Raw genomic sequence first — 22,642 nt, 5'->3', positions numbered from 1 at the left:
CAATATAACACTTGTCACGTTTCAAGAACTTTATGTACACCAAAACAATTTTTCATTATGTAAAATCCAATTGGATTCCTCTTACTAAAGACAAGAGTTATGTTCAGAGCTAGTGAAGCTCAAAAGACATCCGACAGCAAAGAATTAGGCGTGATGACAGGCATTTAGAAAAAACGCGTAATGAATTGTTGCTGTTCTCTCGTATTCCTAGTCATTTGGTGGGTGTTAGGAAACTAATGCACCTTGGAACAAAGTTGTGTGTGTTTCATTTTGTGGTGCGGTTCTTTTTTTAATAGTTGCTCTTTAGACAAATTCTTATGAGTTGGAATGAAAGTGGAGGTCAAAATGGACTGGAATGTCTTTAGTCTTCTGAAGCTGTTTCACCAGAAATGATGTGTTGACAGGGTTTTTCTTCTGAGCCATGTTTTGATTTGAAGCTGGTTTTCTGATTTGATAGAGGAAATAGGGTGGCATGCAGCACCAGGAACCCCATTGGAAGAATTAATCTGCATGTCAGAGGTCTGTCCATGTATACAAGCAGGATGTGGTGGGATTATGGTTTTGCTTAAGTCCTGTTTTTCTATCCCCTGTTTTTTAGATCGTACTTTTGCAGGTGCTGGCTAACTAGCTGCTTGCCAACCAAACGATGCTGTTTCTGAGAAATGTTTCTCTTTTTTTTTTTTTTTTGGATGCATATCTCAAATTAATATGTGTTTAAGAAATATCAATCATGTATGCTACCCTTAATTTTGGGGTTGTTTTGTGCATATCTGTAGACAACAGGGGCACTGGGTCAGTGGACAAAACAAATAACCTTTATAGGAATTTGAAAATAGCTATGTAAAATGGTACACAATGGTGAAGCATCCTGAGGTAGTGCATAGGTATGAAACAACAAAATCTGTTGGCAAGAGTAGTGGGAAAAATGTGGTGTGTTGTGTTTTGGTTTTTTTTTCTTTCTTTTTTTACCTCATTGCAACTGACTGAGAGACATTTGTTAAGCAAAACGATATAGTATAATGTTGCAATAGATAACCCTAGGCAAATAACAAAAATGGGAGATGAGAGGATTGTGTTTAACAAAAAAATCCTTTCAATAGCACATCATGGATTTTTTTTGGTTGCATTTTTTTTTTAAATGAGTTGAACAATATCCTATTTTTAGTGGAAGGTCAACTTGAACTTTATTTATACAGAGTCTCTGGTTCTCAGTTGAGATAGGAACACTTTAAAAGTGATAACAAAATGGAGGGCTTGGAGCCAGACTTTCTTAACCTATCATTACCAGCACAGGATTGCCATCCGTGTAGGAACTGCATGCCGCTTAAATAGAGAGGGGTCCTTGCTCTGTGTTCACAGTGCATGCAGTGAAAATAGCACAGAGACTCATGTGAAAGGATTTTTTTTTTTTAAGAATTTGAAGTGTCCAAAGAGTATTAATGAAAACCTTTTCTTTTTTGAATGAAATGCTGCCATCTGATGTCATACCACCTTATTTTTTTGGTCTTTTTTTGAAGTAAATGCATTTTCATTATATTAAATATTACAACTGCAGTCTGAGACCAAAAACTCTAGTATCTGCAAAAATGTACCTGGATGAAGTGTTATGAAGATAAGGTTGGTAAAGCATTTCTAAACCAAGCAGGATTGTTTTGATTCTGCTGTCATCCATAATGGTGTATATCCACTACAAGTTCATTGATATCAGTGGAATCATTTAGTTTACTGCTAATATAGTGAGGGCATTGTCATGTTCACAAGTTTCCATGCTTAACTTCAGTGGAGAAGATTTTCGTTGCTGGGGCTGTAGGCTCAGGGCCATAACACATTTTTGGATAGCTGTTGGTTGAAAAGCAGAATCTGGTATGCTAGTGTGAGGCCAAAATTTCTGTAACTGCTCAGGCTGTAGGATTCCCACCTCTGCTGGAACATCTAGAATTTGTCAGTGTGTTGCAACTGGCTGGAAGTGTGTGCGTTCAACCAAGGCAGTTATTTTGATAGTATGTTTGAAGGAGAAGAATGTATTAGCTAGGAATAAGAAATACGTGTATCTGGGTAACTTTGACACAAGTATGGAAGATGAGATTATATTATTTAGGTTTATAGTGTAAATTGTATTTGGAAATGTTTCACTCTTTTTAGGCTGTTTATTGGCCTCAGTTAAAAAAAAGTGTGAGTAAGGTGCTCTAGTCACTAGATGGTTGTATCCCAGCACTCCATTCTTGATTCTGCCACTGGCATTCTGTGTGATCTTGCGTAAGTAATTTTTACTCTGCGATTCTATTGCCTTATGAGGTATTGGAAGACAACCTCTGCTTGAAAAAGTGTTTTGATAGAACGTACTGTTGAAAAAGTTGGCATGACTATTAAGGAAAAGAGAGCATGTTCTGAATGTTAAAACCCTGGGAAAAAATCTTCATTTGCTATCTCATTAGACGTCAGAAAGTCTGCATGAGGCAAGTTCATTGAGGTGTAATGCTTTCCCCATCTCAAATGTTTTGTTCCATAAACCTAGAACTAAACTAAGGCTTTTCATGCCGTTAAGTCAGTCATAACCTGTTCTTTGCCATGTGAGTTCTCTGGTGTACAGTAAGAACTAGGCTTACACTGCATTCTTTTCCTTGATGGATTCATTATAAGGGATGCTGTGTGACTCTATGCTGAGAACTATGTTGGACAACTTGGTGGAAATCTTGTGTTCTTGGGAACTTCAGCTGTTTTTCAGGTGTGGTTAAGTTGGCCAATGGATTAAAAAATTGCGCTAGGGAGAAAGTAGGCATAGAGGGAAGTGAAACGGAATGTAAAAACCAATTTGTTTTCTTTTTTTCTCAGTTATAAAAATTATCTTCCAGTTACTTCACTGCAAATCTACACCTAAATGCAAAGTCTGTTTGAGTAGCCTTCAGTGAACAAATATTATTAATGGGTCTGAATCTTGCCACCTTCTTTAATTCTCCAGCTCTACTTTCCTTTGTGGTGTCTTTGCATTGACAGACATGTTTGTTAGTAGTGATAGAATCTGAGGAGGTTAGAGTGTAACCGGTCAGCTTTGTATGGGAATTTAAGTAATTTGGCAGGTGCATTATAGGTTTTCCCTGGTGTTAAACAGGCCCAATCCTTCCCAGGTGTCAGTGGTGTTGCTTCATTCCCGGGCACGGTCTGGCCCACAAAGTACAGCAGGTCTTCAAGCAAAAAAAAGTCCATACTGTTGTGCTGTAAACAGGACCAGTACATTTTAGATTTCTGAATATCTAATTTCATGTATCAGAAGATTAAAGAAAAATGGAGCGACTGTTTTTGTGGCTTCTATAAAACCTGATTTGCACTTGCTGTACTGACTCTGTAGCAAAAGGACTAACAAATTTTCTTCCCAGAGTGGTACTAGCACCTATTGGTGAAGCTATACAATAAATATTGCAATTAAGAACAAATAATAAAGTATATTCTATTAGGTGTCATCAGCAATGTTTTAATGTCTTGGAAGTCCGCAGGTATCCTGTCCATGTGTATCTTCTTTAAAAATACTAATCCAGACTACTTTGGTTTAATAATTTTGTCTTTGCTGTTTTTTAGAAAGCATTAGGCCTGTGCATTTCATGAATTTGATAGAATAATATATTGTATGTCAGTGTAGAGTAACATACAATGGAAAAAAATAAAACAACAAAGAAAACAAATCTGGTGCCAAGTTACTGGGTGAGAGCCTTATGAATCCCTTTGCTGTCCAGCTCAAAAGTGTGAGACTGAGTCATTGCCTTGAGACAGAAGTTGGCATACAATCAGAATGTATGGGAAAACAATAGATGTGCTGAAAATTATGAGAATAAGCACCAGAAGCATCAGTAACGACATGTTTCATGTAATCTAATTGTTCAAAAGCTTTTTAAATTTAGATTTTTTTGGACATATTTGTGCTGTAGTATATAGCTTTAAGGATGCCCATCCCCCTGCCCACCCCTCCAGCAGCCACTGTGTCCTGTCAGTCATCCTGAAATACACTGGAGAGCTTGTCAGGCAGTCCCTTGCAGATGCCTCGGAAGCCAAATAGTGAGCCATAGCAGTTGCACTGAAGTTCCTTACACAAGGAAATTACATAGACAGTTGCCTTAGTGCTGAATATGGACCATTTGTATTCTAGGATAGGTGAGTGATGTGCTATTGGCTTTCTAATTATCTAGCAGGAAATGGATTCTAAGGTTGTTTTCTAATTTATGCAGTATATCTTTGACTCTGCTTTCTGACACTAATTAGTTTATCTATGTCGGTATACAGTGTACTTATAAATGGTTTAGAAGCTGCAGGTACTATTTTCACCTTGTATTGCACATGGATACAAACTTTTGACTGTTTTTCCTGTGTCTTTTTCTTACACCAAAAGACTCAGCAGTTTCAGTTTGGACACATCTGTTGAAAAGACAAAATTCTCATTATCTTAAAGTTCGTAGCACTTGGTAGGAGTGTGCAGGTGGTTGCTTTTCTGGCTGTTCTGAGACACAACTGTATCTTGTGACACATGCTTAACATCCCAAGTGTTTAAGAACTGCTGGTCTACAGTGCTGAAATTGCCTACTGTAAAGGTTAATACAACTGAGTGTGAGGTTATAGCAGCCTTTTACCAAAATATCTCGGTCAGGATCCCTGCTGTAATTAGAGGGCATTCTATACTGGAGTAGATGTGTGCATTTTAAAAAAATAGAAGATGGACTGTGATTCTCATTCTGTCCTGAGGCAAGCACCAAAATTTGTCATCTTAATGAAGATGATCTGGAAGGATCTGGAGGTTTGCTTTGTAAGTGGAAATATCAGAGAAAACCCCAGAATGATGTTTGCTGGCTGCCTGTTTTTCTTTCTATCACCTATTACCCTTGATTTAAACCAAACAAACCAACCAAGCAAACCCTATGCAAAAGCCAATCAGCTAATATGGTAAATAACAGTAAGGAGGTTCTGGTAAGTTAAAAATATGTAGTCAAGGAAACAAAATAATTTAAGATTTTGTGGTTTTCACTGCATTGGCTTGCAAGCTTTTATTCATATTTTGGATGCTTTAAGGAAGTTTCACAAAGCATCAGAATTACTTAAAAAAAAGAAAAACAAACAAACAAACCAAAACCCAAAACAGAATCAGCAAGTGAACCCTTAAGTAGGTCATTTATGCCTTAGAATATAATTCTTCTGGAACAATCCTTTTTGCTATTGATTTTCAGTTAATGGTAAGTTAAGGCTAGAAAGTTAATCTTGAGTTCAAAAGCCAGTTGAGCCAGGGCTCAAGCAAAGAATAAATATGCTTATGTTAGACAATATGCTAAGGTTAAAACCAAACACCCACCCCGAACACCCAAACAAAAAACGACAAACAAAAACCGAACACCTCCAAAACAACCTAGAAGGAAAGAAAAGGGAAAGTCACAGCACATGTAACACCTCCCAAGTTTGAGACTGCTCAGTGGTAGGATTTTGGAGCGCAGTGACCTTTAATAAGAGAAAGTTACTATGATTACAACAATATTTTAATCTGCTGAATTTTAGAAAATATCTGATTGTTGTAGATGACCTGTAGTATAGGAAGTTGTGCTGAGAGAATGGGGAGCAGCTCTTGCTGTAAGCAATGAAGGTTTTATTTCCCCCTTCTATCAAGGAATTGAGGGGAAGCTGCTGCAAAGTTAAAGCATGAGAGTATCTGCAGAAAAAATAACCTGAAAATCATCTAGTGATTTCTTCAAATCTCAGTAGAAGCATGAAGTGCTGTCTCCATCCAGTTCTCACCTGTCCCCTTGCAACTGATGTATGTCTTGACCAGAAGGAAATCACAGTTCAGTTGATACCATCTATTTGCAACTGTTGTGATGGATTTCAAGAAGTACCCGTATCCTGGGAAGCTTGTGAAAGTGTCAAAGATAAGGGTTGTTAACCAGCAATATTATATCATGAAGATTTCCTTTTTTTAAATGTGAATAAATGGTAGATTTATTGAAGTGTTGGCCAAAGATTTACACAGCTAGTGAACTGGAGATGGTAAAAAAAAAAAAAGTCTGTTTTTAAAGAGTGTGAAATGATGTGGTTTGATACAATCACAGTGAAGCTGGAGGAGGGTGTCTCGTTGAATTAAAAGGCCTTTTGATTCAGAGGTGGACACAGCAGAAACAGTTTTTCAGCAGCGTGGCTGCTTCTCTGCTGTATGTTCCTAGGCTGCACCAACATGCTGACAGGTACGCACAAACATCATATGCTGTTTGCCAACACCACAGAGTCAAACAAAGGTGCATGCCCTACTGTGTTATTGTGGGAGATTCAGTTTAAGAAGCTATTGAATAGCAGTGCAGTTTGGAATTGAAGCTGAGAAGAGAGAGATGTGAATGATGGTTGTTTGTGGTTTTCAGAGCAAATTATTAGTACTGTAGGGAAGGATCTCCCTTTAATCTTGAATTCAAGGTACTGAGTGGGGGTATGAATGTTGATGGCAACACGGCTTCCAGATTACTGATAGCTTCCTTGCTAGTATAGCAAATGTTGCTGGAAATGACTATATAGCTGTAGCTATAAGAAAGCTTGAATTTTAATCTGCATCGCAGACAAAGAACCTTTCTGAATATTCATTGTTCAGTAAAATGGGGCAGTTAATAGGTGTTGGCCCTTTGAGATTGCATTTTGTGCTAGATCTCTCACTTTTGAGTTTTAGAGACTTTACTTACATCATTACATATTTAACATATTTCCAAAGAATTATATGATTGATAAATTGGTTTCACTTTTGGGTTTAGTTTCCATACATAAAGAACTAATGGGTATTAACAGTAAGAGTCACTATAGATAAAAATAATAGTAAAAAACCAACGTGTTTGTGTGAATACAGAGTGGGCATGTCTTTGGCGTGAGCTGCAAGAATAAGCTCTTGTTGCAGAGCTCAGTTCACCAAGGATGTTATGTGCACAGTGTGAAGAAACCAGGAGGTGTTTCAAATTCACCATGACGGAGTTTGTAGTTGTATGAAGCCCTCTGGCTGATTGTGAATTCCTCAACTAACCGAAGACAAAAAAAGCCTGCCTTATTTCTTGCCTTGTTGCAAGATATACAGCATATTATAACGAATTGATTACAATATTTCTTGGGGTTGTGGTGGTGTGGTTTTTTTCAGTTTTATGGTTCTATAAAGATGGTATCTGAAATAGCTAGTGTGTGAAGCTGTATAAAGCTTTCGTCTGGAAGAATTCATTTAAACCAACAACAAACCAACAAAAAACAACCAAGCAACCCTCCCCCCAAAGAAACAACACCCCTCCAACCTAAAATATTTTTTAATGCTTCACATTTGAGATATCCTTTTTCAAAACTGAGTATTGCCGAGATATTAAGATATATGATAATGGTGATCTAAACTGTTGTACTGTTTGGGTACATATGGTACAGTTAATTGCAAAGTTAGCAAGTCAGAAGAACTGCTAAAATGAATGGAGGGGTCATTGAATGAAAATATTACAGACATGAGTGTATGCAACCTCCAGTTTTTTCTCAGCGTAGCTTTGTGATCTTGGAAAGTTGTTGTTAGTTTTCAAAAATCTTATTGGAATAAAAACTGAAAGGAACAGAAGCTGAGCTTTGAAACAGCAAAACCCGTTTTAGCAGAAGGATAAAGGGATTGTTAGAATTACCTTAAATCAGGTAGTCAACCCCAACCAAGGTAGTTGCCCATTGTTTTTTGCGTGTATGAAGCTCTCCTTCCAAGGTGCCAACAACTGAATACTCCTGTAGAAGTAGTTGTTTCCATTTCTTAGAAGAGACTTGCCCTTATTGACTGTTTTTCATTGGTGGTATCAACCTGTATAATCTGGTTTTGCACTCTGGTTATTTCCTGACCTATGGAGGGATGAGGAGGATATAGTAGTTCTACTTACTAGAATGGAAGCATTTAAGAAATATTTTCCTGAATCTAGATGATTAAATGATGAAAGCATTAAATGATGAAAGCATTCCAGTGTTGTTCTCAGTGTGTGTGCAAACAATGTTGTATTTTACCAGTCAGATTGTGTGCATGGTGTCATTGCACTCAAACTAAAACAAAAACTGCCACAACAAACAAAACAAAATACAAACCCAAACATAAACCAACCAAAACAAACAAACAAAGCTTCCAAACAATCTCCCTTTGCCCCCTCCCAAACACAACAAAAAACCCCCAACCAAAACAAGCAACCCCAAACCAAACAAAATCCGAAAAAACCTGGGGGAAAAGTTTCAACCCTGTCTTTCTAGGTCACGTTTGTATGGGCAACTGTTACTGTGTGTAAGGAGACTCTGAAAGTGGTACGTGTAGAACTGAGAAGTACAAAATAATGTTTAAGGATTGATAGGCATAATAGAGAGCTAGGACTGATAAACCACCAAACTAAGCATTAACATTCCCTCTGTTCCCAATGAGTCAGAGGAGGAAGGGTTGGCTTCTGTTGCTTTTCTATAATGGGCTGATCCTTGGTCATACAGAATTATTCTCTTCCAGTTGTCCTTTTTTTTTTTTTTTTTTTTAATCCTATAGGGTTTTATACTTTTTCATGTCAGTACTTTTCCCTCTTGATTCATTAAGCTACTCAATAGTACCATCCTGACAAATTTCTGAGTTTTTACTCTTTGCTTTGTTTTTTAATCAGAAGTTTAAAAAGATTTGACAGATTTGTGAAGAGTAAGTCCTTAAATGCATGCTAGGTAGGGGTAGTGTCCTCTAACATTGATCATAAACGGTTCTGGATGCTGGAGAAGTATTGGAAGAATGATGCATAGGAAATGGCTGGGCTTGCATGCTCTCTAAATAGCCTGAGCATAACAAACATACTGAGCTAGATGGACTGTTGATCTGATTCAGCAGGACATTTATTATATTGAATGTGTTTGTAGATATTTTGAGTTTGTCGACTTTAGATGTCGTCTATCTCTTTTGGTTCTCCTCGATCTGAAATTCTGAAAGCGTTACTTAAGCAAAATTTGGAAACAAAATATGCCTTCTGGGAGCATGCCCTAACCACCAGCCTCTATAGCTATGCTGTGTTTTCAGCCTGTTTTGTTCTGAGCTCAGTGAGTAAAAAGTATTTTACATTGAGTAGAACAGAACCAGCAGAATATACTGAATCATCGGTGTCAAAGAACTTTGTAACAGCTGCAGTGAGGCTTTTTGAATAAGAGGTGTGGTCTGTACAATTGCATAGCTACAGCTTGGTCTCATGGGGGAGGATGCGTAACAATTGGAGTTAGCGGAAGGGCTGCGGTTGTTTTCCTTGACTAGGAGCCACCACTGGTTTCTGAAGCATTGAATGATGAGGGGGCTCAGCTCCCTTCAAACAGAGTGATAAGTTAAATAGGTATTTTAAAACAGTGGGAGTATCCTACCTACTGATTCAGTGGACAGACAGGCAGCTATGACACTGGTGATTTTGAGGGTCTCCAATTTTATTTCCTTGGTGTTTGTTACAAGTATCTAAATATGAAATGTGTAAATATGGCCAAATATTTTGCATTGGCATTTCTAGAGTTATCTTTGTATTATTAATTGCCATAGAAGGAAAAGTATAATTCTGGTCAGTCTCATCTCAAGTTTTTATTCTCTTTATCTTTTGACTTGGAATTAAAACTGAAAAGTCAGTTCTTTAAATATGTGTGCAGCTGAATCTGCAGGAACTTCAGGCTGCAACTAGTATAGCTTGTAATAAAAGAATAAACTTGACACTTGTATAACCTTTACTAAGAATGCCAAAACCATAAATTACCTTTAACCTTAATTATTTAATTATCATTCACAATATCTTTGCTTGCAAGTGAAATGTGGATAACTATTCTGTGATCAACAATTCAGATTGATTCCTACACAACTTGCTATAGAAACTCTAAGGCAACTGTGTTGTATTAAATCAATGCTAGGTTCACCAGAAGGTGACAATATATCTCTCTAGCCTGCACAGTTGCAGTACCTTATTATTTTATTATACAGCAGCGATGGTTATAATAAGTCCTGCTTAAAAAGGACAGATACCCATTATTTGTGTGTTTGAAGTCTTTATTGGCTACAAAGGCTTTGAGCTATGTTTTATGGGAAGTAAAGTTACTGGAAAATTTAAAATGTCTTTCATTTGGGGGCAATAATCGGTTGCATTCCTACTAAAGCAGAGTTATAACTCTTTGTTGGCACACACACATTTCACTGTGGCCAAAGGCCTGAACCACGTCCCAGTGAACTCAGTGAAAACTCTTAAATTAACATCAGTGGACTTTGGATCAAGCTCCTAATGAATGATTTATTCACTTTAAAGACCTTACTTAGCTTTAATTCCATCTTATTGACTTCAGTAATAGGCTTTCTTGACCTAATCTGTCTTGACACTTAGGAAATATTTGTTATTACCAGGTGTAAAGTAACCAAATGTTTCACTTTCTCCTGCTATTAATTGCCAGGACTTTTAAGAGCTGATATATATATTTTTGTCTTAAAGTGTTTGTTATGACCACTGTAATTTGGCACATGGAATGAGATACGGGTATTGTGCACATAGCATTAGTGGTTTTGTTTTGTCATAAATTCAATGAGATATAATTCTTGCTTTAAAGATCCTTTTTATTGACTGGTAGAGAACTTATATTCGAAGGTCTTCTAATGCAATTATTCTTGTGTATTTTTTTAAGATATGGTCAATTTAGAAATTTGGAAGAGAAGATAAGGAATTATATGCACTTTATTACAGTTTATGCAAGCATCTGCATATTTTTTCACAATTTAGAAATGATGAATCGGAAAACATTTATCTTTTGAAATCCTAAGCCTGTTATGGAGCCAAGTCTGTACTCCAATAGGCAGTGTCTGGGCTCTGACAGGGCAATGTGACTTGCAATTGTGCCTAATAATTGCTTGTTGTAATTTTTTTCCTTTTGTACCTAGGTGAAACATCAGCAAAAATGCCAAACATTAAACTCAAGATTGATCCTCGGGATCTGCAGATCCAGACTTTTACAGTGGAGAAATTACTGGAACCATTGATAATTCAGGTATTTTGGTATTGCAGAAAATAAATTGGATAACCATAGAGGGAAAGGAATAAGGCTGAAGAACTTTTCCTAATGACACTATTATGAAAGGTGTACCCACAGCTCTTCTGTATTTGTAGTTTTCTCTGGCTCAAACTGTCCAGGGGGATCTGTCTTCTTCCAAATTTGGTCATTCCTTTGTCACTTCCATTTTTGCAAATGCCACACAGTATATCATAGCAAATGTTGTGTATTGTAGCTAGTCTCTTGTACAGTATTATCTAGTGGATGTTAAATGTAGAATATGCTGAAAATGGATTTCCAACCCATGAACGGTTGCATATTCTAAGTAGCAGACAGAGTGGAAAAGAGCTGCCTTGAGATATGTAGGTGAGTTTCTTTATCTGAATCTTAAATAAAATTGCATTTTGTTGTATTTTAGAGGTAGTCTAAGAACAATGTAGCTGTTGCATATTGTATAAAGCTATTTTAGTACCTTTCCTTCCAAGTGAAGAAAACTTGGACTGAGGGATTTACAAAAATGTTTTCAGGTTTGTTGTTAAAACAATTTTACTGCATATTCCACTTCTTTTTCAAGTATTCACTGGTTAAATATGCAGTGCTGAGTGTGTATAAGGTTTTCTCATTATCTCTGTATTTGACATGGATTATAAATGTCTCTTTTAATACAATGGAAAGGACCTACTTGCAGAAGATCTGACCTCATTTTGCAAATAACTTATGTAACTAAGAAAATGTTAAAAGACCTCCATAGCAATATGTTATAGGGTAAAGAACAGAGAGGACATAATCTGTTTTGAAACAAGCTATTTTGAATTGTCTCTTCATTGTACGTAGAACAGAGATGTTGGGGTACCTGCATTTAATTAAAGAATTGCATGTAGCACAGGATGTCAGATTGTCACCGCACTTCAGCCTTGCCAGGATGTTGTAGACCAAACTACTTGTCACAGCTGTACACTGCTTATTTAGTATTCTTTTCCTGGTGCCTGAGGGTATGTTTACATGGCAGTTGCTGCTCTGGCTGCAGTTTGTGTAGGTACAGAAAGGTGTAACTTTCCGCAGAATTAATACTTTGGTGTTTTTCAGGTTCTGAAGATGATCAGGTATAATGGCTATGAAGTAGTTTCAGTGGTTGGTTGGTTAAGATCTTTCCAAACTCTTCGATCAATTCCTCTTACAAGACAATAACTTTTTGTTAAAAAGCTTATGTTAACAATCAACAAACAAATCTGTAACTGGTAGAATGATAGTTGGTAAATAGAGCAAAGCCAGGCTGAATACTGTACTCTGGCTGTTCTCTTTATATACCTGTAAGAATTGGGGGTGTACAGCTTATTTAAAAAAGGTAAGGACATATCTCCCAGGTTTTCTATTATTTCCCATTTTTTTGGTTTGGAACTTTTCTATTTTTAAAAAAAGAGGTAAATAATTGTTTCAGTTTAATTAAAACAATAGTATTATTGTACTTGAACAGATGTTAAAGGAAAAAATATTTTTTTTCTTGTACAATTCATGGGCTTGATTCGACTCGACTCAGCCACTTAGGTACATGGTAAATTTTGTTATTCCAGGAATGCGCTTCTTTTCACACACGCTGCTCTGATGGCATCTTTCCTTCTTTGTCCTGGAAGCCAGTCCTTTGCATGCTGTTTCTCCTGGCTTGCCAAGGGGTGATGGCCGGATACAGGGGAACAGTCAGGTTATAATTAATTGGAGGGAATAAGAATACAGAGATAAAAGATGAGGACAATGAAATGACGAGTGTGTTTGGTGTAATGGTTCTTATGTTTATTTTAACTTTCATGTCAGAAAAGTCCCTGGTTCCAGAAGTGCTGTATGTGCTCTAAAAGCTAGGAAAAGTAAAGAGGTGCTGATCACGTTTTATCACTGTTCTAGGAAAACTTGCTTTTAAAAATCAGTTAATTGATTGAAATAAGTTTGTCTCTAACAAATAAAGTTGTATTTTCCCCATTTGAAAATTTTGCCTCTCCCTAACTCATTCAGTTTCTTTTATTGATTTTTCATGGTTGTATTTGAAAATTTTTCTCATTTTTTTGGATTGCTCTTCTTTTCTTCCCTTACTCATTCCTTCTTGGGAGATTCTTTTCTTCAGAAAGTAACCTTTTCTTTTTATCATTACAACATTTCCAGCTGTTATTACCTGAGCTGCCCCTCACTCATTTTATCTGCGTTTATTCATCGATTTTTGCCCGCGTGTGATCAATGGTGTATAAAACCTCACTTAACAGTTCGGTGGTTTGTGGGAAGCTGTCAAGGTGGAGTATCATATGTGAATGGATTATAAAATTAGTTTCAGAGTAGTAGGAATAGACAGACTGCATTTTAAAACCTTCTCTTGTATATAAAATTAGTTTCAGAGTAGTAGGAATAGACAGACTGCATTTTAAAACCTTCTCTTGTATATATACCAGTAGGTCAAACTGTGCTCAGGCAGCTGCAACACTGTGGATTTTTCTTTTTTTAAAGAGATGAAGAAATTTAAATTTTGGCCTGAGTTTTGCAAGATCAAAGAAACCTGACAAAGCAAAGATAGACAGTCCCAGAACAAAACAAATAAACCATCTAATTTTTTTAAAGCTCTTCTCAAGCATCTTTAAAAAGCTTGAGTCTGCTAAAAATAGAAGTGCTCTGGTTCAAAGAGAATATGATTTTGGCTGTCTTTTCCCCCTCTCAACCTTAATGCTTTGTTTGTTTCATAGCAGAACTGTGGAAGAGAAACTTCTATTTTGAGAGGGAAGGAGACAAGAAAAAATGTTGAAAATGCAAAAGCAGAGATTAAAACTAATACTCAGTGAAGGGTGATTGAGATGCTGGAAAGGCAATAAATGACAACTGATCTATGTTTAGAATGAAAATTGGACCAGTCACAGATAAAAATGAATAGTATTATGTTCTGGCCTGATTCACTTGGGAGCTACTGCTTTGAACACTTTATGTCAAGATTTATGTTCTAATTTATTTATTTATTATATTTAGTAGTCTCATAATGCTGTGGTAGGAAGGAGGCAGTGGAAGTGTCTGACCAGTTATGCTGTGTTACAGCATCATTAGGTTAGAGCATCATTAGGTTAACAGTGTTAACATGGGAGAAAATGAAGGCAAAACCAACCTGTGTGGAAGTAACTTTGGAAATGACTTTGCTAGATTCCGTGTCATCCCTGCAATTGGCAGTGGTGATTGCTTTAAAACTGTGGAAACAGTATGACATGTTTTATACAAAACCCTTTGACTTGGCAACTTCTCCATCCTTGGAATAAAACGATGCCCCTAAATTACAGTGTGTGTGGGATTGCTGGGGCAGCAATCTCCCTGCATTTCCCTCTTTGCACCCCAAGCACTGGTCTGAGCCTGGGTGGTTAGTTCAAATAGTGCTGTGCAGGGCTCTGCAGAGATAGAAACTCGGATGGTGGAAGTGGCAGAACTGCATTAGTGTAATTCTGCATCCAGCCTTATCAACTGTACTCTCATGGGGATGTACTACCATGTGCACTCTGTTTTCTATGTACTGCAGAAACATTTATTTAATCCTGTCCAATTGTTCTCTCACCAGAGGTGATTCTCCCTCTCTGTGGCCTTTATTTTATTGCAGGTACTTTGCCAACATTAGTTTTGAAAGGAAGGCATTTAGGTAAAGTTTTCTCTATTAGTGCATCTAACACATCAAAAATGATAGTTGTCCAAATTGACATAATTCTACTGACAGCTGTCTTATGTAAATTGGATACTTGCTCAGACAAACAATCTTTCCTTAATTCTGTGCTTTTATCAGAGATGCATGCTGTCATAGAACAATAAGTGTGAAGCAATCAGTAGATTATAAAGGATTTTCATTTGCATAGTTGATGTCTAATATTTGTCATGCTTGTGCTAGATTTACTCACAAAATTTAACAATTATTGTAATGGAAAATATCCTCTTGTTTTATCTCATCCTTGGAGACTGAAGTCTAATCTCTTTGCTATACTAAGTAATGATTACAGTTACGGCTAGGTAAAAATTTTCTTCTGTAGCAAACTATTATAAGACTTGTTCCTTTTGAATTTACGTACAAGTAAAAGTTTTGAAAGAGAACTCGATGAGATTCACATAGCTTCATTATTGCAGGAAACACTTCGTAACTGTCTTTGCTCTGCAGTCATTGCAAGTCTTATAAGCTGTAAATTTGCCATTTGTTTGGATATTGTATCTAAAGCTCCATGTATTTTTGCATGCACACTTACACTTAACATATATGTTATGTGTACGTATGCATACAAAAGCAAATACTTGTAAGAGTATTTCCTTGCCAAACCTCTTGTCTTTATATTAATATTTTGTACATAAATATGAGCTAAGGAGAGTTTATGGCTGCAAGAGATAGTTAGGTTTTACAGAGTATGTAGAAACATACATGTAATTTAGAGTCCCTTGCATCACTGATGAAAAATAGGGAAGTTGAAAGGCATTTATTCTCACCTGTCATCCACATGGACAAAAGTTTTCTTACAGGGAAAACATATGCTGTTTGGTTTTGGATCTATGTATATGGTAAGTTTACTTTATGCCTACTGAAAGTGATTAACCAGTGTTTATTTGTGTGGGCAATACTTTGCTGTCCTCAAACATCTGCCTCAGATTTGGAACAGTGAGCAGGGTGTTCTGCTGTTGTCATTAGATCACTGGGTTCTTGTCTTGTTTTTTCAAATGTTTAGGGGTTGCAGTCACATTGAAGTAAATTTTAAACACAAATTAATGTTTTATGATTGATGCTTGAAAATACTTTTACATTAATATCAAAGGTGACCCAAATCTTTTGATACTCAAAGTACTAGGGCATTGTTTCCTTAACTACTGCAATATTAAAAGATTGTCTGCAAAGACTGGCAGGAACTGAATATAGCATTGGAAGAACCACTGCACAGTTCCTTAGGAATTCAGTATTTCAGTAACTGTGACAAAAAATCCCACCCCTTCAGCCTAATAAATAATGGTAATAACAGGGAACAACAAAATGCTTCAACTTTGTAGCTGTGATGGCATATGGGCTTGAAAATCTCACTTAAAAAAACCTTGTGCCTCTAGCGTAACACTGCTCCTCTCAGAAACACAAAATAACTTCTTGGCAGTGATTTACATTGAATGCTGGGAGATGTGCTCTATGCGGCAATAAGAAAGTGTTAATAACTGGAAAAGGCAACCAGACATGAGCAGGATTAATGGGAATATATTTTTATTTTTTCTTACAATGGTATCATTTTGACTATGTATTCCGCCGCTACAATACAGGCTGTGTTGACAATGGATCAAAAGGGCACGCTATATTAGTTACTGTGTAGTTCAATTATTTCTGTGTAGGATCTGCATAAATATGTTGCATTTCTCATTGGTATTCTGTGTTAGAGAATTCAGAGTAGTTTTTTGGTATTCCTTAATTAATCTCCATGAGCCGAGAACTACGCATCAAATTTTAACTTGTATTTGAGATCAGAAGCTGCCCCTGATATTTCCCGACAGTGATGCTGAAGATGAAGGGATCTTAGAGTCAGGAGTTTTCATTTACACAAATGATTATTTTTTTTCATATTTTCCCATTTGTTTTGTTTCCCTTCCGCCGCCTCCCAAACATACGAATGAACAGTACATAAAATAGTGTTGCACATAAAAAGGAGACTACAGTAAAAATCTGAGAAATAGAATATATTGTTTTCTGGGAATGGTGATTATATAATTAAGATGCTTTAAAAATATCTTCTACTTGATAGATTTTTGGGTCAGTTCCTAATTTTTACAGTGTTTTATGCCTTTCTTGTTGGAACTATCAGCCTATGATCTCTTTAACTCGGCCTTAAAAATATGATCACTGAAACTGCATCAAGTGCTCTAGAAGTAGCATTAAAGGATTTGTTTAGAAAAGATATTAATATTCTTATTCCCTGTGCATTCTCTAACAGTGGGCTGATTCACATGCAAGAAATAATTTCATTTACTTTCTTTGAGCCACAGTTGGAAAAGTACTCGAGCCTCTTTAACGATGTGAGCCACAGTTATTTATGTTGCTGTCTCCCTTGTGACACGCCAGAGCAGTTGATGTCGAATGACTGGTCCTTTCCCCCCCCCCAGATTCCACGTGAATGATGTAGGGGTCAGGACTTTTTTCTTTCAAAGATGAGTTTATAAAAATATTTCCCAGAGGATATTTGTTGGTTAGTTTTTAAAACATTGCTTCATGAAAAGCATGGAAATGTGTGGATTGATGAACAAGATCTAAAGGTGAGCTGGGGCACAGGTAGCACACTTCTTATTATATACCTGGGAATGGAGCCCTGCTCAATAGAGCAGCTCAAACTACAAGCTGTACTGCAGCCATTAGATAAGTTTGCCTGCTGGACTGAGAAATTCCTATGCAGCTCTTGCTTTGCTAATACGATATCGTCAATGATCGGAATGCCATTTAATAAAATGATGACGTTACATATAAAATGTGTTCAGTGAACTCCAAGTCTAGATCTGTACTTAGTATTATACCATGCATGTTCTGGAACTGAGAATGGAAGTAGGAGGAGGACTGAAAAACATCAGTGAACTTAATGAAAATGAAGTATGTTTTAAAATATCTATATAACACTTTGAAAAGGAGAGTTTCCTTAGTGTGACAGCTCAAGCAATGCCTTAGAGAATAGTCTGTTAGAAACATGCTGTTGGAGTGTGGAGGCTGTGCTCATATGATGAGGAATGTGGAGTGGGATGCTGTATAAAAATAAGTTCTTTATGGATGCTGAAGTGCATTGTTAAAAAACATAATTTGGACAAAGCTGCCGTTAATGTACATTCTGGGTAAAATGAAGAATGATTTCAATGTTGAGAGCCTCCAGAGAATTCTGAGGTGTTGAGTTCTGACCCCTGTGATCCTCCTTTGTAAGAAAAGGCATTTTGAAATGTCTCTCTACTCATTTGGGTTATTTGTTTCTGAGAACTTGGAATATTTAAGCTGCAAGTATGGGCAGATTTGGCACTGATTATAAGTCTTGCCTTGACTGAAGCCTCCTTAGATAGCATTAGCAAATTTTTTTTTTTAAATTTTTAAATTTTTTTTTAAATCATGAGGAAACTTTAAAGTAAGCAGTATCAGGAGTTTGCATCAGGATTAATATGACAGTGAGATTTCTGTTAACTTTGATTTGATCGTACAGAGAGAAGAATACAAAGATGAGGCATATTAAGTAAAATTATCTGTCACATTTCAGTATGTATGCTGAGTTTGCCTGTCCTCTAAAGCAGAGAGAATCCCATTGCTTATTCTCACTATATTATTTTTTTTCCTTTAAATTTGAGAATAATATACATTGACTTATTATAGAACTTACATTGCTGTTTTGTTTTCTTGTTTCTTTTAAATGTAGGTTACAACGCTAGTGAACTGTCCACAGAATCCTTCTAGTAAGAAAAAGGGCCGCTCCAAAAGAGCTCGTGTCTTGCTAGCTTCTGTGGAAGAAGCCACTTGGAATTTGTTGGACAAAGGGGAAAAAATTGCCAAGGAAGCAATTGTGTTTAAAGAGGAACTTCATGCAGCGCTCGCTGATGTTCAGAAAGAGAGTAAGTATATGGTAAATAATTTAAGCACCAAAAAGAATTAGTTTAACTATGTAACACTGGTATCAAAATGAAGCTAGGATATCCATGAGAAGTATGTTTTCATATGCAGATGTCTGAACTTTGAGTTGTCTAACTGTATTTTCTCAGATACCACTTATAAGGAGGTAAAGTGTTCAAGCTGAGCCCCATTGTGGAAAAACACTTCTGTTGTGGAAGTGGTTGGTTTGTTTGTGGTGTGGGTTTTTTTGGCGGTTGTTTGGTTTTGGGTTTTTTTGGTGGTGTGTGTGTTTTTTGTTTTTTGTTTTGTTTTTTTTTTTTAGTGAAGACAGGATTTCTCTTGTGAGTTTAGTGGCTGTTATGCACATGTTTAAGTTAATGCACGCTTTAATGCTCTTCTTGAAAAGAACCATTTTCCTGAATCTGATATCAAGGCTTTTTAGGTGAAAAGTTAAAATTGGAGATCTTCCCTCTTTTGTGCAGTTAGTAAGGACTTAATTTGGGAAGGTGTGATAGTCCCATTTGGAGATCTGTTTTGAGTTTCAGTAATCATATTTTTAGGAGAGAGTTAGAGAGATTATAGGCTGATACTTCAAACAAGAAAGGCATAGAATACTGTAAAAACATTAGAAACTCTCCCAAAAATCTGTCAAGTAAAAGACATTTTTAAGTGTCAACTATTTAATCACCATTCCTAGAAGATGGATTCTTTAACCTACTGTAGGAGTCATCCCCTCACAATACAGCAGCTCATCTTTGAGTTTTTCCATATTCCATTTCCTCATGACCTGTCTCCCCATTTCCAGCCATACTCCTGAACAGGACTAGGTTTTATGATCTGAGGAAAACACTGTATTAGCCAATTTTCTTTCAGGCTCTTTGTTGCTTTTTAAAAATTTATTTATATAAATTTTTTTATTCTTCCCATAGATAATCAGGGCCTATTGGGTGAATATGAAGGCCATACTCAAATAGTAATAAGCTGGATGACAGACATACAAAATATGTTCCTGTAGAAATCAGCCTTGAAAATTGATACAGGAGAAGGTTTCAGAGAAAAAGGGGACAGAAGAGTAATGCTTTTAGTGCCTGGTCATTTGAGCATTATGTCCTTTCATCAGCGCTCTGTGAATTTTACAAACAATTGGTTCTCAAGGGTTGCCTGGAATCAGATGAAAGCCTTTCTAAACAAGTGGGAGCAGACAAGCAAAGAACAATGGTCTGTACCATGAAGATGCTGTCAGGACATGTTGTCGAATGAGCTGGTCACCAGGCTTGGTTTGATCAAGGAGCAAGGTGGGCATCAGTTGCCTTTTCACTGCTGAGCAGTGTGGTGGATGTTCTTATCCCACGTGACAACTTGTGTCTGGAGGACTGCAGGTTAGCCATCTCACCCTTCTCTTACTGCAGTTGCAACTTAATGAGGATTTTTTTAGTTGGTGGTGTGGTTTTTTGTGTGTGCATGTTTTGTTTTGTTTGTTTTAATTTTTTTATTTTTGTCTTCCTCCATGTGCAGCTGGGACAGTTTCTGAGTCTCCGCTGTTGTTCAGGGTAGTCATTACTAGCTATTGGATTCCTCTGGATCCACAGATGGCTGCATTTTAGAGTTTGATATATGCATGTGGTGTCTGAGATACCTTAAGGTCTTTTGTGATTAAAAGCATCACGATGAGCAAATATTGTTGTTATCCGTCATACTGATCAGCTGAAGCTTGTAAAAAAAATCATTCATTTTGGAGTACTCTTAAAATGTTAGCCCATCCATCCCAGGCTGGTAGCACGAGACAAAAATAAAATATATAGTTTTATATTGATTTTTATACACAGGTAATATAAAAATATTTCACATTTTAATGTATTTGTTGATTCACAGCCAAGACCAGAGAGAACGTTCTTTTAAAATGTATGAGTGGTATATAATCTCCTTTATATATTATTTATTTTTGTAGTTCAGTCTGTTTTATCAGCTATCGTTATGCAATGACAAATTGAGTGTTTACAGCCAATCTTCCTCTAAGGATTTGCCAAACTGCACAAGAAAATTTTAAGAAGTTGGTGAACAATTGTAAAATAAATAGCAGTTTGTTAATTTTTCAGATATTTGTAGTCCTTTGAAGCCATATGTTATTTTTAATTTGTGGTATGCTACATCATAAATAACATTATTGCCTGTTATTGAAGTCACATTCTGCTTCTGTTAAGTGCCTTGTGTTATTTACTTCAAGCTCTTTGAAAGGATGTGGGTATGTGGGTCATAAACTGTGCTTGCATGCAGTCACCTGCCATGCATGTCATAGCATATAGTATTTAATTTTCTGTGGGCATATTCATCTGTGGTGACTGGCAGATAGTTTTATTAATGTGCTATTAAATTATGAATTTTTGCATGGCGCCACAGCGTGTATTTATCGTATAGTGGAATTTTGAAACAGTGCTCTAGACAATTTCGCTCAAATGTGAAGCAAACTATCAGTCCCAGAGTTGCACACCAACATCTGGAAAGAATAAATATTCTCTCGTCTCTTATTGCATTTTAGATTGTCACTCACTAAGCTTGTTGAGTTGAAGACTGTAACATGAGAATTAAATGCTTATTTCTTTTATATGTCAATTGCTAGTGTGAAAATACTGCTTTGCTAGTTTTGGAGCTCATTAATAGGGGTTGCTTTTAGAGGAATGATAGTTTTTTCAAGCTGCTGCTGCTAATCCTGTTCATAATAATGTTTGGGAGAATAAAGGGCAAAATTAGGAGGATAAAGTGAACAGTGGAGGTAAGATAAATAATTTGTTGTATTTGATCTGATGCATTAGTGACTCATCTAATGTCTTCAGAAATGGGGACATGGGTACGGCTTTGCTGACTATGGTTTGGTCTTGACAAACAGAGTCAGTAGATGAGACTTTGGTCTCTCAAATTCAGTTGAGTTCTGTTAGTGACATCTGAAAGAAAATGATGCTGTAATGGATGGCAGGCACATTCCCTGGATAAATCTAGTTTCTGCTTCCTTTGTGTGTGAAATTTTACTGATGATTTGTAGTCTTGGACTGATCATTTTATACAGAGGTCCTTCACATTTTTCTTTGAGTTTCTTCTCAAGAAAATACTTTTCAAGGCCCATCTCTATGCACATCTTGATTCACCTTCTTCTGGAACTCTACTAAATGAGTCACCAGGCAGGCCTGTGGGTGGTCAAGAGATCCACTGAAGAGCTGCCATGTTTTCCTGTTCGTCTGGTTTGGTGAAGCTTTGTTAAAGGGTACTCATGTTCAGATTTTTATTCTAAAATAGCATAATAAACCCAAGTATAAGTATTGTGAAAAATTCTCACTGCCAGTTTTCATTTTGAAAAATTTCCTTCTGACTCATAATGTACTATGAATTAAGGGTAAGATAATTGATCCCTATTCAAAGGAATAAGAAGCATGGCTCAACCATGAATGCTTCTAACACTAAACATTAGCCTATAATTAATGTCTTGATTCTGATATTTAATCAATTTTAAGACAAAACAGCAATATAGTTTATTTGGAGAAATGTTCTCTTAGGAATTTGCATTTAAGTCTAGTGTTAGTATAGTGATTATTTTGTATTTGCGTCAAGGTGTGATTGCTTATGGTTTCCCAGCAGTTGTATGGGCATAGCTAAAATGTTTGCTATTTATTGCCTTGCTTACTGACTATATATGGTGAGAAACATAACAACTGTTGTCTGTGTTGTTTCTATCTATTGCAGTGTCAATGTTTCATGCATTTAGCTCTTATCATGCTCAAGTGTGTCCCTAGATAAGCCTTTCATCACACATAACAGTGAATTGAAAGCAAGTTACTTGCTAGAGTTATATTTTGAGCCTTCAGCTGCTCTTTAAAAGAAAATTAGAAAAAAATAATTTCAAATTTCAAATGTCTGTATTTAATGTCTTTTGATGTTAAACAGGAGAGGGAAGACTTTGGCATGGGAGAAACTACCATTCGCTGTAAGGATATTTACTAAAGTAAGGAGATAGCGGTCTCTTGTCTTATACTTTTT

The 22,642-nt window shown here is 36.5% G+C and overlaps 1 protein-coding gene across 3 annotated transcripts in view; it reads left to right on the top strand.

The window, feature by feature from the left end:
• Nucleotides 1-4,034: 4,034 nt before the first annotated feature.
• Nucleotides 4,035-22,642, top strand: part of CTNNA3 (catenin alpha 3) — a 499,026-nt gene continuing 480,418 nt past the window's right edge. For all 3 annotated transcript variants that reach the window (XM_065638800.1, XM_065638799.1, XM_065638801.1), the window contains exons 1-3: nt 4,035-4,143; nt 10,916-11,022; nt 18,426-18,618. In XM_065638800.1, the coding sequence (XP_065494872.1) occupies nt 4,119-4,143; nt 10,916-11,022; nt 18,426-18,618 (325 nt within the window). In that variant the 5' untranslated portion in view covers nt 4,035-4,118. The remainder of the gene's footprint in view (nt 4,144-10,915; nt 11,023-18,425; nt 18,619-22,642) is intronic.

This window comes from Caloenas nicobarica, chromosome 7, assembly GCF_036013445.1.
Source record: "Caloenas nicobarica isolate bCalNic1 chromosome 7, bCalNic1.hap1, whole genome shotgun sequence".
Classification (NCBI taxonomy): Eukaryota; Metazoa; Chordata; class Aves; order Columbiformes; family Columbidae; genus Caloenas; species Caloenas nicobarica.
Note: the sequence above shows the minus strand (reverse complement) of the source record. Positions and strands in the feature narration are given on the sequence as shown.